Source organism: Gavialis gangeticus, unplaced genomic scaffold (genome assembly GCF_001723915.1).
Source record: "Gavialis gangeticus isolate Ggan-Ray unplaced genomic scaffold, GavGan_comp1, whole genome shotgun sequence".
Taxonomy (NCBI): domain Eukaryota; kingdom Metazoa; phylum Chordata; order Crocodylia; family Gavialidae; genus Gavialis; species Gavialis gangeticus.
In genome coordinates, this window is record NW_017729029.1 from 64,541,329 (window position 1) to 64,559,679 (window position 18,351).

An 18,351-nucleotide genomic window follows, 5' to 3' on the forward strand; every position below is an offset into this window, starting at 1 on the left:
CTGCCACCTAACCCCACGCTTCAGCACCCTTGTGTCCCAGCCAGCCCTGATGCTGCCACCCAGAGCCTGGGGCTGACCCTCTCCCAGGTCCACTGCCAGCTCGGGGCTGCTGTGCCCTGGCTCAAAGTTTTGTTGCCCCACGTACACATGTAGATGCTGTGCGTGGGAGCAGTTGACTCCAGCACAAACTGCATCTGGGTTTGTTGCTCCACCTTAATTGCATGTGTAGATGCACCCAGTATGTAGGAAGTTGATTCTCTTGGTAGGGCAGGTTTGTTTGTTTTTTAAATTGTCTTAGTGTATTTTACTACCCGAGTTAATGTTTTTAAAAGAACCATTTAAAGCTTACTTAAAAAATTTTTTTTAACGTCCAATAATATGTGAATATTAATACTGGGGTATACAGTACTAGGTATCTTGGGCCAGTTGGAAAGATGGGGAGGTATAATCTTTGCCTACTTTCTAGAGGGCCTTTCTAATCAACTGAAATGAAGTGTATACTACAGCCATACTTGTGTCCTTAACTAGTGACACTTGGTGTGTACCACTGCACCAAGAATCGGAGATTACCTTTATTCCGCATTCAGAAGAAAGTTCTGTGGCAAATCACATTAGTATAGACAACTGGTTATGAATGGTTGTTTTGTTTTGTTTGTTTCCGCCCCTCACTTGCAGTATACCAGACCAGCTTCTGATGTCAACATGTTGGGAGAAATGATGTTTGGTTCAGTGGCAATGAGTTATAAGGGCTCTACCTTGAAAATCCACTACATACGGTAAGTGCCCTCTTTTATGAGTATTGCCAGGTTTTGAAAATGAAGGGAAGAGGAAGTATTGGAATTGGCGAGCCACTGAGATGATGGGGATTGTTTATCTTTTCAGCTCTCCTCCACAGCTGATGATAAGTAAAGTGTTCTCAGCCCGAGTGGGAAGCTTCAGTGGCAGCACAAACAAGTAAGAGCCTTTTCTTTTCTTTTCTTTTTATTCTGCCTCTCTCCTCTTTTAGAGTTTGTCTGTTTGCTGCTTCTAAGCTTTACTGCTTTAAAACAGGGAAGCATGTACTTGTAAAAGGAAATGGTATAAACTTACTGTCGCCAAAGATTGAAAAGGAGAAAACCTGACTCTGAGGTTCAGTGTTCTCATGCTGAATCTCTTCATCCCCCAGCTGGCGGGGGAATGGGATCCTTCAGGCTTTTCACAGTGTACTTGGGGAAAGCAGTGCATTAAACTCAAAGCTTCTCCATCTAGTGCAGTGGTTCTCAACCTTTTTTTGTACCAGGACCCATTTGTAAACATTGATGGACAGTCCTGACCTGCTGCCCTCTACCTCCAGCTCCCCAGTGTATGGAGTTGGGGTGTGTGGGGCAGGGGAGGCTATGGGGAGCCCCTTGCAGGCTGGAACTCTGCCAGCCTGCAAGGAAAAAGCCACCGTTTCCCATGTTTTTCTCCTTTAAAGGAGACTCCATTTTTAAAGTTTGTTCACAACCCTATTCATGCAACCACTTTTGGGTCACAACCTGCTAATGGCTTGCTTTTTGTAATAAAACAAGGATATATGCATTTCTTTACTTCTCTCTTTCCTTTAACATGGTTGAAAATGTGTGTTTACTATTTACTGCACCCCAAAAGCACAAGAATCACCTAGGTCATTAGTGCTCAACTTTTTGGCCCCATGGGTCAGATCAGGCCCTGGGACCCAGTTAACCTCTCCCACTTCCTGCACACTGGGATTGGACTCTGGGGCCTGGCACCGCCCCCTCCCACCTCCTGTGCACTGGAATCAGGTGCTAGATCCAGAGCACCGTGCCCAGGACTCCCCATGGGTCCAGAGATTTGGCAGCAGGGTAGTGGTGGCACTGCTCCCCTGGCACCAAATATCCAGACTGGCTAGGAGTCCTGCAAGCTAGATGACACGGTGCTGCAGGCTTGGGGGTTGAGCAACCCTGATCTAGGTCAGTCTAAAATTGGGTCATTTTGGAACTATCATCCAAAAAAAGGTGTTGCAATGGAAAATAAATAGTGATCGTTAATATCTATTGAAAGAAAATTTGCTGATCCTTGAGGTTGTGAAGTTAGACATCAACTACCATGTAAAAAAAATAGTACCCTTAACAATAGTCTGTCTTAGCTCTCTTTCTCTTTTTAGCTTACAAGATAGTTTTGAATACATCAACCAAGATCCCAGTCTGGGAAAGATGAACTCTAATCAAAATGGCTTGGGCACTTGTCGTAGTGGAAGTAATCTAGGTAAATACTTTCTTTAAAAAAAATAATTAAATCTTTTCCTAATGTGAGGCCATTTTAAAATCTTATTTTCCTTGTATTGTCTCTTTAATTTTTTTGTTTTTGTCTTGAATTTTCTCCTCGGTTCATTTTAGGTGTGTTACAGCTGTGTAGCAGCAAACTGCTGCAAGGTGTATCTGAAGGAGGCCCCCTCCGGCTCATCCGGAGTGCTTCTTTCTTTGCAGGTTTGTGAGGAATGACGAGCACAGTGTGACCCCACCCATACACACAAATGCAGCTCCCTCTGATTCTTGGCAGGAGATCCATAATTGCTCTCTAGAAATAGAAAGGGCTAAGTTTATGATAATAGGCAAATATTGGCTTTGTTTGACTCAAATCTGTGTGAAATACCAGGCTGCATTGATAGCTTCCTGTTCTTCTCCCCACCCTACCTCCTGTATTGATACTCAGGATATTTCCTGAGTAATATATAATATGTTTTTAATAATAAACGAGCCCTTGCAATTCTAGGAGGACTTATGTTTCCTGGTCTATCGTGGGTTTCTTGCTAGTGTGCAGGTCTCTTCCTGGTGTGCAGATTACTTTTGCCTCTTTCTTACTTTACCTGTGGATCTCTGATTTGAGGATAACTTTTTTTAAATCCTTCTTGAGCTGCATCTGAGAGGCTTAATGTTTGGAATTTAAAACAGTGGACTTTTCTTGTATTTTTGAAGTAGCATTCCATCTCCTTTGCAGATCAAAGTCTTCTTTTACAGATGTAATGATGGCCCATGCAGGTGGATAAAGCTCAGCCCTAATTGATCCTGTTGATTTACAAAAATGGACATTTAAAGTCCTAATAATGATGTTTTGTATTTCTCTCAACTTTTGCATGCTGTGTAACTTAGGTGATTCTGTGATACTAACGCTTAATGGAGGTGCTATCCATTACCCTGAATATTTGTTCCATCCTGTGAAACTTTATGCTTGGTAGTAATAAACTAATTAAAATCTAATTACATTTGTAGATGGCTACCCATTTACAGTGATGTTTGCTGTTTTAGGACCAATAACCCTACAAAAATAAAACAAACCAGGATTTTTCAAGAGTGACTAGTGATATTTCGGCTGCCTCTATCCACCTGAAATACTTTACAGGGGCCTCATATTCAAACTGTATTTGTCTTTTGGTAATATGTACAATATTCACATTACTATAGATACTTAAAAGCATTTGTTTGCTTTAAAGAAGAAAGGCATCTATTCCTCCTCACCCCCCAAATTATGTGGGATGCTATTTGAAAACATCGCTTACTATTCCTTCTGGCCTCACCAGACTGTGGACATAGCTATTCCTTATTTAAAGTAACAGCACAGAATGTAACTTTGCTCCTCTTAATACTGGCAAACACCCTGAAGAGTTGTATAACATTTTTCTGTTCTGATTTGTTTGCTGTAGCGCACAGCACACCAGTTGATATGCCTAGCAGAGGGCAAAATGAGGACAGAGACAGTGGCATTGCTCGGTCAGGTATTCATGGTTGTTTTTCTTTTCCCTTTTCCTCCCACCCCCATTTGATGTATTAGCAAAAGTTAGCACAGTTCACCAGTTCAGACTTTTGTCTACACAATGATGCTAAATTTGAGGCACCCCTGTTTACAACACATCAGTCCATGCTTAGAAAATCTATTAAGAAGTTTCCCTGTCTATAAACAAGGTTTCTGTCCTTGGGAACAACCAATCCAAGCTCCTCACTACCCCGATTAGTTTCAGCTAAGGCATTTTACTTGTGGGGACAGCAGGGGAGGGTGGAGAGGGGGACTGCAGAAGGGAGGGGGTACTGCTTAGCTTGTACAACTGGAAAGACATTAGTGAGGACATCGTTTCAGCTGTGTACAAACCCAAGAATGACGAGATAGTCTTAGTCTCAGTGTATATAACATTCCTGTCCTGTTAATACAGTTATGAAGTTTTTTCTTAAGGCACCAAGAATAGCTGGAAAAAAAAAATCTCTTGCTGAAGGAGGGTTGGGCCAAAATTAAAGTCTGCAAGCAAGAGCAATACTTATAATTTGTAATACTAACCAGGAGAGGGGGGAGTTTTCATTTAATCAGTACTTGAAAGGCCGATCTAAAATGTTCCTTTCTTGATAGCATCACTGAGCAGTCTCTTGATTACGCCGTTCCCATCTCCAAGCTCTTCATCCTCCTCTTCAAGCAGTTACCAGCGCCGCTGGCTCCGAAGTCAAACAACAAGTTTAGAGAATGGAATTATCCCAAGGTGGTGAGTATTGTAACTGCTGTTGAAAATAGCAGCTTGGCTGCACTCACTATAACTGCCCAAGACTCTGCACTTTAACATGATGTAGTCTTAAAGCACTCTGGCACTTTTGTCTAGTCACTTACCTACTAGTGTTTATGAGTGGCCTAAGGTTACAAGAAGTGAAGAAAATCATTTTATGTGAATAAGGACTACAAAACCCAAGTTGAAAATGAACAAACTGCAAATAAAAGTTTATCCTTTAACTTTAATACAGCCTTTCAAACAAACAGGAAAATTAAACCATCTGCTGTTTCTGTCAGAACAGAGCTACATATTAAGATGAAGGACAAACAAATATCACAGGGGAAAATGCCATTCTATTATAAGAAATACTTTCTAATTAATGACTAGTGATTGAAACTTTGGTGTAGGAGCCCATGACGACTCTTGGCAGGTACAGGATGTCTCCAGCATGATTTTGGAAAAACTCAAGAGGGACAGAAAGGAACAGGACTTTGAGCCAAACAAACAAAGCAAAAAACCCCAAACCAATCCCTGCCACGAAATAATGTCCCCCCCCCCCAACAAAACAAAAAACCCCCCACATTTTGGCTTCGTTGGTTTATATATCTGGATCACAGAAGGCATCAAAATTCTTAGCTCACAGACTGTCGTTTGTGGGTGAGATTAAGGACTGAATCTTGGCTATCACTCCTGCTCAGAGTGAATACCAGAAGTGGATACTGTATCTGGTTGGTTTGTAACTTCCTTAATTTGCAGGTAAATTAAGAACAAGTCACTCAGCTGGTTACTGTGATTTTTTTTTTTTCCCTGCCCCCCACCCCCATCAGCTGGGCTACTGGAGCAGTGCACACTGCTGTCTGCTGTAGCTGTGTGTAATTTCCTGCTGCTTTGCAAATCTTTATTTTCATGAATCTAGCCCCGTGAGCTGGGTTTTACTGTACATGTGTACTGGTACCCAGTGGGCAAGGGACAGCATTGAGGTGATGGGTGTAGGAATTGCCTGTGGCTTTCTCCCAGTTTCATCGATGTTACCTGGAAAAGGGGTATTCAACCTAGTGCTGCTCTGTTTGGGGAAGTGGAGATGGGTACTGCTGGGCTGCCTTAATGAAACAACATGTGGATGGAATTAAGAATGACAAGAGTTGGTGACCTTCATCCCCTGTGATTCTTGAGGGTTCCCCCAAGCTTACCAGAGTGCCTCTGTAATTGTTACTGAGTAGGCATATACCCTGTTCCTTTTGTTGGTGGGGTGAAGTAGGGGAACTAGTGCATTGATTTCCAGCATGGAAGTAGCACCCACTAATCCACTATGCTATAGTGCTTCCCTATCTTGTGGTTGTACTCCATTCATCTTCTGTCCATTTTATAGCGACAGATAAACATGCTAAGTGCTCTGCTGCTTTGGGCTTTTACTTTTTTTGACTCGCCCAAGAGGTCATGCTGAAGGCCACCAAATGAAAAAAAGTCACAGGATAATCAAAAATGAAGTCAGTGGCTTTTTAAACAAACCACAATTCATTAACTATTTAAATTGTGTTCAATTAAATTGACTTGCAGTTTAGTGTAAAATAAATTCTCATGTTTCAGTTGTTTCACATCTTATTTTTAAGTGGTAAAATTGGGACCTAGTTATCAGAACAGTAGTTTCTTTATTCAGTGTAATGTTTACAGTATGCAGAACCAAATTATTCTCTAGAGGTTAGTGGCTTCTCTAGTGTTGTATGTGGGATTTTTTTTTTAATTGGCCATAGCCAATAAGGAAGTTATTTCAAACATTATAGTTCTAATAGGCTGAGAATTTTTTGTTTAGAAAGTCATTTGTGATCTCATTTCATCACGCACCACTGAAGCAATGGGATTTTTGCTATTTACTTCAGTGGAAATTGAATCTGTACTTCCTCAGGCATAGCCAAAGCAGCACAGTATCTGTCATTTAGACCAATGGCTGAAAGAAAATGAAACTTTTATATCTGAAACTCCAGATAGTCACTTGGCACACAAGTATGATTAGCAGCTTTTGAAAGCTGTTCTTGCCCAGTCAGACTTTAGTTCCTCAATTTCAGATTCTGGGAAACAGCACAAGAATGTGATTGTGATGTTTCTTAGATCCTGACTAGCTACTCCTTTCACAACATCCATGGGAATTTCTGTCTCTATACTAGTCACTGAAGTCAAATGACATAATATTGTCTTGAACTCTTTTCCCACAAGCTGTTTTCATTCTCCTGATTTGCCTTGATTCTCATCCCTATGTGGTGATAAATTATGTATACACACTAAGTTTATTGAAAAGATCACCCAGAAAACAGTCTCTGCTTAGGGTGAGTTTCCAGAGAAGTTTCACTTCTCTATTCAGATAGCCAGCTCAAAACTATCCTCTGAGTTTGCCTGATGGTAGTCCACAAAAAAAAAAAGTAGTAGTTGATGCTTTACAAAGTCTATTATTAGGATTTTCCATTTTATAAAGCTAACTATGCTGCAACATCCTTATCTGGAAAAGTTAAGTCTAGAGACAATTTATTTGCAAGTTTTTCTCTGGATATTGCAGTTTGTCTACCTCCAGAGCTGTCCAAGTCTTCCACCCACCTGCCACTTCCCTCCCAGCTCTGGAGACAACAGCAGCCAAAGTCTCTGGGCTTCCCTTCCCTCCAGCTTCCATTCCCTGCCCTAACATTGGGGACAGGGTAGTGCAGCACAGCATGGGGAACAGAGGTTGAGCTTGGGACCCTGTGGGCTCATGATACAGTTGTGGGGTGGTGGGGGCGCATCTGAATGGTGTGGCATGTGACCTGGGAGGCCTGTGGCTTGCCTTCACATGACCTGTATGGTGTGTGGCCCTTGCAGGTGCAGCCCATAGGACATTTGGCTTTTGACCTCTTAGAAGTTGGACAGACCAGGTCTGTCTTATGGGTGATTGGACAATGTACACTAAACTACTTTTTTCTTGTCTTGGTGGATGCATTAGATTGAATGCTAGCATTTTCTACTATTTTCTGTCTAAAAATGTTAAGAATATTAAGGACTTAATCACCTATGTGTATTTAGAACAGCACCATAAAATAGCCTCATGAAAAGTCCCTTAATTTATGAAAAGCACTTTCTGTAAATCCATTAGTAAATTCGGACTTGCAGTGCAAATATTTTCCAGCATGTGTGCATGCATGTTTTCCTGCCGTCGCTGCCACCACCACCACTACCCTCCCCCCTTATCCAATCACTTGGGATCGCTTGTGAAAGGCTATTTAATCAATTTGGCAGCTGACAGTACATTTGAAGATTCAGAGCATTTAAATCCCTCCCTCCCCTACTTCCCTGACATGACCTTAAATCAATAATAGATAGTAGGATTACTTCTCATTAGCTGAGTGAAGCACTTATGTTGCCTTAAGGGCATTCTGTGCTGTATCTCTGGGAAAGATCCAGCTTTATGAAAATTGCTTCATGTCTGTGAAGCCTGTTAACATGATCCAGTCATTCAGTGGGCTGTTTGGCTTGCTCCTTTCAATGTGCTTGGATGTGCCTATGGCAGGAGTTGGCAACCTGTGGCCATGGGCTAAATTCAGCCCTTGGACTGGGGGTCTTCAGTGGCAGGGAGCTTCGCATGTGCTGCAGCTGGATGGTAAGGGGAAGTAGCAGAGGGCGAGTCCTAGAGCCAGCCTATCTCATATCCCAGCCAAGTTATTCTGGCCCATCTCTTCAAAGTTGCTGACTACTGGCCTGTGCAGTTTGGGCTTTGTATTTTCACTAACATGTTGCATAAGATTATGGGGACTCCAGGAATTCATTGTAGTGAGCAAATGTAAGTGTCAAATGGGTAGGTAGCTCCTCTTTGTAGACCTGTAAGTGAATAGGCACTGTTTTCTCTCTTCCTCTGTCCTGCGCTTTCCTATTCCCTTTTATAAAAAGATCTAGCTCTTCAGGCTGTAAACATAACTTTCAAAATCTAAACACAGTTTAATTGATACTGTATCTGCCTGAGCCTGCAATAGCTTGGAGAAAAGCCAGTTTTCTTATCTCAGTAACCTGTTAGTTCTGAAATGATAGCATGATTAATTATTGCATTGCTTATCATATCACTGAACAGCTCAATGTATTTTTTTTAATCATTGACTCTGTCTTCTTGGTGTCCAGACTGCAGTTTTTGTTGCTAGTTTCTGTCCCTTGGGCCACGTGCCTAATCCACAAATTACAGCCTGGAACTGCCATAGTGTAAAAGCTGGTACATGGAAGTTGGGGAAGCTCTAATCCAGTTGGGAGGGATCCATCACTGATGTCAGGATGATGCTTGCTATAGAGGTCAAGAGGCCCTGCTGCATTCCACCATGGACTTCTGTGGTTGCTATGGAGAATGATTACTTGTGCAGCATAAATAGTTGATTGGTTGATATATTTTTTTAAATTATTTTTTTGGCAGTGAGAAAAGCTCTAAAGTAGCATCTTATTCCTGTTTGCTAGGAGATGCTGCCACTGAACAAGAGTTGGCAGGAGTGGGAGAGAAAAGGTAGTTGCATTCCCTGTTAACTTGGTCCTGTTTAGCACTAAAAGGGTATCTTTTTACTTTAACTAGTTGTTTTGATGTAAAATCCTGTTAGACCAGTTTTCTCCTCAACCTTAAATATTCACATCAATGTAAATGCCTTGGGTCTGACAGAGGCAAAATCCTATATACCCAATTTGAGTTCTTTGTATCTTTGTGTAAGAACACAACTCTTTCTTTGCAATGAGGATAGCCAAAGGCAGTTGTGGTTTATCTTCCATGAAAAGGCTTTTCCTTCATTAGTAATCTCTTAGAGCAGACACTTCTCTGTTAATGTGTGTATGATACCTAGCACATAGACATTGCCAACTCCTGACTGGGGCTTTGGTTTTGTGATGGATATCGTACAAATGACTAGTATTTTTCATGAGTTCTGTCCTGAACCAGAGCATGTAAATCTTAAAGATACGGTCATCTGGTTATTAAGGAATAGCACTGGAAGAGCTGGGTTCAGTTTCCAGCTCTGACATAAACTTCCCTTGTGGTATTCGACAAGTCATTTCATCACCTCTACCACCGTAACAACCTTGTGCAATAAGGAGCAATCTTCTAAATTTATGGATGGGGAACAGAAGTAGTTTTAATTCCTATGAGATACTTTTGTGTGGTGTTAACTGTGGTGGCAGAGAGAGATTGTTAGCTGTGTTAGCCTGAAGTTAGGCAGATGGCAGGTTAAAGATGCACCTGATAAACTAAATTGGAAGTGCATATGCTTTAATGAGCTTGAGCTCCCTTCATCAGATGTGAAAGGACATGCACAGAGCAGTTTGGATAGACATGATTTGAAGGCAGTTTTGAGAGAGAAACTTTCATTAGGAACATGTTTTGCATTTTAACTTGGAACATATCTTGCATTTTGACTTTGGCTGATGTCTCTCTTTAATCTTGGGGTTAGGCCAAAGCAAAATGTTTGCAGAACTCTGAAGACTGAATAATTATCAGAATTTGTTTCTGAAATTACAGAATTTGCATAAGGAACATTCAGGTAACTAGTCTACCACTACACTGTTGCAGGTCTACTGAAGAGATGTTCAGCATGGCCGATGAAAGCTGCCACTCCAACCCTGCAATGATCCGGAGAAAGAAGATTGCTATTAGCATAATTTTTGCTTTGCCTGAAAGAGAAGAAGCACAGAGGAACTTCCAGGATTTCTTTTTCTCTCACTTTCCTCTCTTTGAATCTCATATGAATAAGCTAAAGTGTGCAATTGAAAAGGTACAGAATTCCAGCTCAATGGAGCATTAAACTAGATGTCAAGCAGCAGTACCTTGGGGGTGGGGGGCATCAACCCTGAGCATCAGTTCAGAGGTGGTACCACATAGCTGCCACTAGGAAGCCTGTCTTGCTGCAGGAATCAGTCCCTTTTCAGGGAAACTTGTTCTGAGGTGGCAGTGACCTGTTTTGCTATCACAACTGTGGCAGAACCTCCACAGGGAGGTGAGCTCTTTTTTATCTCCCCCCTTCCTGCCCCTGCCTCCCCTGCACCACCATGCAGAGAAGCAAGTCATCTGTTAATTTGGTCCTGACTACCACTAAATAAAACAGGCTGCTTCATTGCAAAATGGGTATGCTTGTAAAGGGAAAGGTGGTAGAAGTACTGTCTAAATAGCTCTGCCTGGCTCCTCTCCTGCACATGTGGTTGCATATTTGGACTGGTCTTAAGTGGCCCCGCAGTGGACTGGGAGCAGCCTTTTCCTAAGTGACTGCATCACCGCAGTTTGTTAATGACAGTATATGTCAATTTGTGTTTACATAGGTAAATTATGTGAAGCTTTTATGAATGTTTCTTTTCTCGCTTATTTTTCATCTAGGCAATGATCTCCTGTAGGAAGATAGCAGAATCCAGCCAAAGAGTGCAAGTTTATATCAGCCGCGTCATGGATGCCCTGGGAGAATTCAGGTGACTTGCAGCTGAATTTAATTATTGGCTGAGCTGATAGCGCTGCTGGTAGTTAAGGTTACCCTGTGCTTCCCACTGCAAGACCCCATTTTCAGCTGCCTGTACATCTTTCAGGCTTGAATCACTTTGGCTGAGATTTCTTATGACAGGTCTATGAGTGCAGCTGAAATTCCACTGGAAAATTTCAGCGGAGATTATTTGTCCATTTCTGATGATAAGATTAAGAGGAAACTAATATTTTTTTTGTTGACTTTTTTAATTTTAACTAATTCTGGTGAGGCAGTAGAACTTCCTCACTGAGCATGAACTTAGGTGTTTGGCAGAGGGATTTTCCTGATGTCATATTCAACTTTTATGCATGTTGTACAAATTTCCATCTGTACTACGTACTTGGATTAACCAAGTACAGGGATTTTCCATACACAACTTCTCTTACATTGTACGGATTTTTAGGCAGAATTTCCTAGGGAAAATCTCCTATAGTTTCAATTTGCACACTGATGTTGTGTACCAGAAAGTATGATGAAGTAAACATTGCTTGTATGCGGAGCAGCTGCTATGTTAAATGAACCACTTTAGCTTGATGCATGATTTTCCAGTTTATTAATGCATCTACAGCACAGATATTTAGATTTTGCTGAGATGCATTGCCCGACTTTTTTGCCTTGTAGTGGATATTGTTTTATGTAGTACACTATTGATTACAATATGATGCATTTTAGATAAGGTGTCCAAAAGTGTGCTTCTGAAGACAATGGAAAAAACCTGCATAGCTCAAAGAGATTGTAGAAGAGAAACTGGAACTATTCATTTTGGCAGCCTTCCTGCACACAGGTTAACTTAGCTTTTCATTCTCTTTCTTTGTGACAGAATTACAATCTGGAACCTGTATTCGGTTCCAAGAATCGCAGAACCTGTGTGGCTTACCATGATGTCCAGCACACTGGAAAAGAACCAGTTATGTCAGCGATTTCTTAAGGAATTTACGCTTCTGATAGAACACATCAATAAGAACCAGTATGTTTCCTCCCTTTGCCTCTCAGGAACCTGTCATCCATTGCATAAAAATGCAATGAAAAGCATGCTGATACGGGCATGGCAGGATATTTTTCTGGTATTACCTTGCTTGTTTTCTTCAGGTTCTTTGCTGCTTTGTTAACTGCGGTGCTGACTTATCATCTGGCATGGGTCCCGACTGTAATGCCAGTGGATCATCCTCCCATAAAGGCCTTTTCTGAGAAACGCACATCACAGTCTGTGAACATGCTGGCAAAATCACATCCTTATAACCCTCTCTGGGCTCAGCTTGGTCAGTAGCAAACTTTCTTATTTTTAAATCGAATTTTTTTTAACAACCCTCCCCTTGGCTCTACACCTCTTATGTGGGAGCTGTTCAAGTGCAGACAAGAATGAAATACATGTACTTCATCTCCCTGCATGTCGGGGCTGGCATGATATCCGGGAACTGGTTTGGGATCACTGACTCTCAAAGTTGGACGTGGTCCAGCACAGCAGCTTTAAGATTTGCCATTAGATTGGGGTTGTTAGTGGCCCCTGTGGCAGTGAAACACTTTCCAAGGATGGCTCTAATATACAGAAGTCTGAAATAGGGAAGTCAAGAAAGGTGAAAGAGGTTGGGAAGAAGAACAGGGCCCAGTTACAGAGCAAATGGGTAAGCAGGGACAACTTTAGCCCATGGGAATTCTCTGATAGGCAATTGCAAGAGGACAAAGGTATCACAAAACCCAGCTGCAGACTCTGGCCCTAAATCTTCAGATGGGGGAGGCAGAGGGAGGGGAAGGATTGGCTTTAGCTTAATGCTTCAGTTTCATAGACTCTAAGGGACTGGAAGGGACCTCACAAGATCATCAGGTCCAGCCCCCCTGCACTAAGCAGGAAAGACAACTGGGGTCAGGTTTGCCAGGAGTGGCATAACTTCTGTATGAGAAGCATGTGAAAAGAGAGCTGATGAAACAACTAAAACTGCCTACAGCAACCTTCTAGAACTTGCACCTCATACAGGTGATACATAGTGACCAACATACTTGGGCATGATTGTTTGCAGAATAGATATTCAGATGCCAGTATTCTATTTTTGCACAAATTCCTGCTCTTTATTCTTACCTTTTGGAAAATACTTCTCGTCCTAGTTTTTTGTATGTTATCTAAAAAGGCTAAAAAGTCAGAAACACTCAGCATAGTAGAAATGAGATGTAGACACTGAACTGTTGATGTTCATGTGTTGGCTGCTTGTTATCTTATATTATTCTATTGGCTGTAGCGACGAGGCTCTTATTCAGAGACGCAGGTACCCTGAGAACTGTTGTTTCAGTTGCAGCATTAGCATCGCCTGCTTTAAAACTGAAGAGTTGTCAAGAGGAGTGATGTACTGGATTTTTTTTAAATGAGCAGAATGGAGTTGGCTTGGACAGGAGGGAGAAGAACGAAGGACTGAGGAGTCTAAAATTGAGTTGGAATGAAGGTGTAAAGTGGTGTAAAATGAAGGTGTAATCTGGACCTTCCTTCCAGACGCAGCTTCTAGTGGTTTTCCATAGGAAAGGAGGGAACACTGATACAAACTTTATGCTAATAATAGTATCCACAAAGGAGTAGGTACAACAGAAAGGTAGTGTTAATCTGGTCTTCCTACCAAGATTATAAAGATGCAACCAGAGCTAAGTAGTTGGATATCAAATTATCTCTTCTGTTCTATATTCTCGCATAGTCCAAAATATGAATGTTTTGTAACTTGCATCAATGTGAAGTAAAATGTTGCCCCCTGGTGGTTCATTGGTTTTTCAAAAGTCAAGGTTCTCTTGGTAAAAGATCACTTCCTTAAAAAATTATTTTGGGTGACTGGTATGTAAATAACTCTGAAAAGAGACAAATTTGTAGACATGCCATGTTCTCGTAGATCATGGCATTTCAGTAAAATTTAAGTTAATTTCAGTCTTTCATATGTGATAGAAATCTGCTGTTAATGGTAGTGTAACAGTGTTGTTGTAGTTGTGATGGTCTATAAATTATGCAAGAGGCAAGGATTTCTTAGGGTGTTATTTTCTATTGGACCAACTATTTAGTTGGGATAAAGCTAGACAAGCTTTCAAATGCAAGACATTCTTCCTCGGGTTGCTCGCTGCATTCCAGATGTCTTGCATTTGAAAGCTTGTCTAGCTTTATCCCAACTAAATAGTTGGTCCCATAGAAGATCTATCACTCTAAGAAATCTTTGTCACTGTTAATGGTAGACCTGTCTGGAAATTTTATGATTTGCATGTTAAATTGCCAGCAAGTTGCTCTAAGAGATGTTTAAAGTTAATTATATGCAATCAATTCTAACTTAAGTCTGAGTCCTGCAAACAAGCCTTCGCTTTAATATGCCTGTCAGTGGAACTATTCATATGTCTAGAGTTATGTAATGTGCAAATATGTTTCTAGGACTAAGGCGTTAAAGTGTGTGTATGTGGGGTGTTTATTTGTTTATTACTCTTCATTACTTCATAATGTCATATACGCTTCATGCTTATTTGATTTCCATAGCAGCTGTGCTCAGCTTATAAGTAAATTGACTTTTTCTTTTGAATGGTGGAGCTTTGAGATTCAATCTGGATTCTTTCCATACATCATCCATAATAATAAACATTCTGCAAGCCTTCCTCCACCTTAGAGCACAGGGGCTAATAACCTTTTATAAGCTACAGGTCAAAACAGCCTAACCCCAGCCCAACACAGGCCGGTGTCTTTGGTGGCACGTCAACGGTGAGGGGCAAGCAGGGTGTTGGACTGCACACGTGCTGAAGCCAGGCAGCTGGGAGCTACGCCTGGGTCACCACTGCCCATCTCTACCCCCAGCTTTCTGGCTGGTTTGCAGATGTTTTCCAGCCAGTGGGGAACTGAACCAGGGCTGGGCCACACGAAGCTGCATCTGCACTGCTGCCACCTTTCTCCACCCCATTTCTTTCCATTTTCCTCCTCCTGCCTCCCACCTTCAGCAGAGGCGCAACTGGAAACTGGCTGGCCCCAGCTCAGTTCCCCACTAGCTGGAAGCTGTGTCTGTGCTGCAGCCAGGCAGCTGTGGGAAAGAAGTAGCAGCAGCAGTTCAGCTCCTCACTGGCCAGCCCCAGCCCCTCTGGCTCCATGGGCTGAATTCAGTGGCTCCAGCGGGTTGAACCCAGCCTATGAGCTGCATGTTGCCGATTCCCTGCCTGTGGGCTTCCACTGCCTTCTGTGGACTTGTACAGACCAAGCTGCTTGGACTCGGGGAAACATCTGATAGAAACCTAGCACATGGTATTCCATTGTTGTAGTTGATTACTTATGTTTCCTTGTGGAGCCAGCAATGCTAAGACCCTATCTCTTTACTTACAAAAGCTCATGGATATTTAAATTTTATAAACAATCCTAAAGGTGCCAACCCTATGCCTGGGGCACCTACCTCTAAGTGAAAATACACAATGTGTTATGTTCTATTTATATAGATATAACACTATCAGTTATGTTTTTTCCCCAATAGCCTGGGTAGCGTCACTTGAAGTGCATATCCTTTGCCTACAGAGAAAGTAATTTGTTTTCTGAGATACGGTAGATGGCATTTCATTCTTAAATTTTAGATATTTTATGCAAAATTCTAAGACTGCTTAACTTGGTATGAGAGAAAGTAAGTACAGTAACGTCTTATTGATTTGGTCAAGTGTTAAACTTATTCTTGACTTGTTTTTCTTTTCCTTGTGACCATTTTTAAATCAGAGTAACATTTTTGTAATTTCCATTTTTTTCTAAAACAAACTTCCGTCCTTTTCACCTCAAAGCTGCTGGAATGGTAGTTGCCTAGCCTTTATAATCAATCGTGCGAGAACAAGCTAGCATATGAATAGAAGAAAGGATGCCTGGTTTTCAGAGCTTCAAACTTTTATGAATTTACCATGAAACAAAGCATTTTGCAAACTATTTAAGAAGTAACTACCCAAATTACAAGTGTTCTTTTGAAGTAATATGTATTGAGGTTAAACTCTGTCTAATTGTGAACTTTATATATATCATCCTATCCAACTGTAAATCTCTTTATGCCTTTGTATAGGTGATCTGTATGGTGCCATAGGCTCTCCAGTTAGGCTGACACGAACTGTGATAGTTGGAAAACGTAAAGAATTGGTTCAGCGCTTACTTTTTGTGCTCACATACTTCATACGCTGCTCTGAGCTACAGGAAAATCAACTGACCTGGAGTGGGAAGGTTGGAGAGGGGGAGCAAATGCTGAATGGAAGTAATATAACAACTGCATTGGAAAAGGGAGAGGTGGAGGAAACTGACTATGTGGTTGTCACTGTTAGAAATGAACCTGCTCTTGTGCCTCCAATCCTACCTCAAGAGAATGGTGGAAATAAAAACAGTATCTCTATAGGGTGTGTAAGTAACCCAGAAAACTCCTGTGCTGTGCCACCATCTTCAAAAGAAAAGAATGAAGAAGTAATAGGAAAGGCAGATGCAAGCACTGAGGAGCCCTGTATTGCATCCAAAGACAGCTCAACTGGCAGTTATGTGTCTCATAAAGGAACAGTGGATGATAACAGGAAAGAGATGGCAACTGCTACAGGAGCTATATCCTACCATTTTGAAGAACCAGCTGAATCGGAAGTTTTAATAAATGAATTAAAGAGCCCCAGCCAGATTCTTTGTGAAGTAGAACAAAAGCTGTCTGGTAGGTCATCAGCTGTACCCTGTCCTGAGAGGCTTGTTCACAGGAGTCCTCATTTAGAAAGGGTCACTTTTCAGATCGGTAGTTTTACATCACCTGAGTCAGATATAGAAACCTGCCAGCAGGAAGTGGATGAAAATCTTGAGACATTCAGACAAAAATCAGAGCTAATAAGCTGTACTTCAGATGCATCAAATGCCTTGGCAGAAAATGCAGAGAATCGACCTGAATCTTCAAAGGCCCCCTTTCAGCCATGTATTAGACGTAATGTTTGTTATGCACAGATTCCATCATATAAAGGGAGTGAGAATGTGTTTAATAACCTCTTGGCTGAGGGTAATAGAGTTGAAATGCGTGTAGCAAATACTTCCGCTCTTCCTGGACTCTCAGGTGAAGTAGTTGTACCCAGTGATAACAAAAAGAAAACCATGAAAACAAAAGGCTTGGAAGAAGGTAGAACTCTGAACTCCAAGAATCTGGAGGGCCATTCCCCTGACACTATTCAAACAAGTTCTGCTGTCATACAGGACTGCAGTCAAGTAGTTCATAAAGATATCTCCTATGGGGATGGTGGAAAGAAAATCTCCACTAGAATCGAAGGAGACATTCCTAGGAATGAAAGTTCAGATAGTGCACTTGGAGACAGCGATGATGAAGGCACTTCACATGTCCCTGATCGTGATCAGCACCCTCAAGGTCAGGTCAACAAGAGGCATAAAGAATTTGCAGAAGTAGATCTTCCTTTACCAAGGTAAAAAATATGAATGAAGATAGGGTCAAAAGCTTTTGTGACCCAGTGTATCTATGAAATGCACTGGGGTCTCCATTTACTTCCTTGATATGATGGTGTGATTTAAGAATTGCAGTCCCTTGTTTGCAGTCTCTGTGTAAGTCCAGGATTGAATAGGATGAAACACATGAAGTCTTGACAGACAGTGAGCTTATTTTTCCAGCTTTTTGTAAATATGGTCCTTAAATGGAATTTATTTGTAATACTTGTTAAAAGTAGCAATTACAGGAAAGGTTTCCAAACAGTTTTCACAATTATAATTCTGGCTGGCCCATGCTTTTACCCCTTGGGCTCTGATCTGTGCAAGGGAACTCCTTGTGAGCAGACAGCATTACTGACTTGAGAGTCCACTATTTGGGTTCTATTATTTTCATCAAGTCTCAAGAAGCTGCACCCTGGGAACTGAAATTTTCCATTTGGTATTCTGCCAGAAAGTAAACCTTTGGAAAAGTTTGAGCAAAACACGTCCCTGAACTAGGGGAAAGGAGAAAAGTTGAGATTTGTAAGATTACTTCTCCCCCCCCCCCAAACTCTTTTAAACTAAAAGTATGAATGCTTAAAATATATGAAGAGCTGAAATCTAAAACTCAGGCATAATTCTGTTTTAATGCTAGCAGCAAGACCTCTGCTATGCTTGAAAATTGGTTTAACAGACAGAAAAAGCATAATGGGCTTGTTCACCAGAAGCCTCCTTAGATTTACATGTGTGCAGATGTGGATATAAGCTATTAATTAAACAGATTCTTGACTTGATTTTCTTGCTCTAGTCTGCCATTAGAGCAGAGCCTTGGGTACACATTACTTTTGTAGCACTATATTGTAGACTTTAATCCTACAAATGAGCATCAGCATGTTTGGGCCACTTGTAGCACCACAAAAAGTTCCTATTTCATAGTTTCTAGGGTCGGAAGGGACCTG

General features: G+C 41.4%; 1 protein-coding gene across 4 annotated transcripts in view; it reads left to right on the forward strand.

Moving 5' to 3' along the window:
- Positions 1-18,351, forward strand: part of FNIP2 (folliculin interacting protein 2) — a 96,009-nt gene that overhangs the window by 66,823 nt on the left and 10,835 nt on the right. For 2 of the 4 annotated variants that reach the window (XM_019521714.1, XM_019521712.1), the window contains exons 4-14: positions 676-776; positions 883-954; positions 2,147-2,247; positions 2,379-2,468; positions 3,683-3,754; positions 4,378-4,507; positions 10,062-10,263; positions 10,860-10,948; positions 11,819-11,965; positions 12,088-12,257; positions 16,026-17,394. In XM_019521714.1, the coding sequence (XP_019377259.1) occupies positions 676-776; positions 883-954; positions 2,147-2,247; positions 2,379-2,468; positions 3,683-3,754; positions 4,378-4,507; positions 10,062-10,263; positions 10,860-10,948; positions 11,819-11,965; positions 12,088-12,257; positions 16,026-17,394 (2,543 nt within the window). The remainder of the gene's footprint in view (positions 1-675; positions 777-882; positions 955-2,146; positions 2,248-2,378; positions 2,469-3,682; positions 3,755-4,377; positions 4,508-10,061; positions 10,264-10,859; positions 10,949-11,818; positions 11,966-12,087; positions 12,258-16,025; positions 17,395-18,351) is intronic. The other 2 variants (XM_019521715.1, XM_019521713.1) reach the window with 1 other exon arrangement.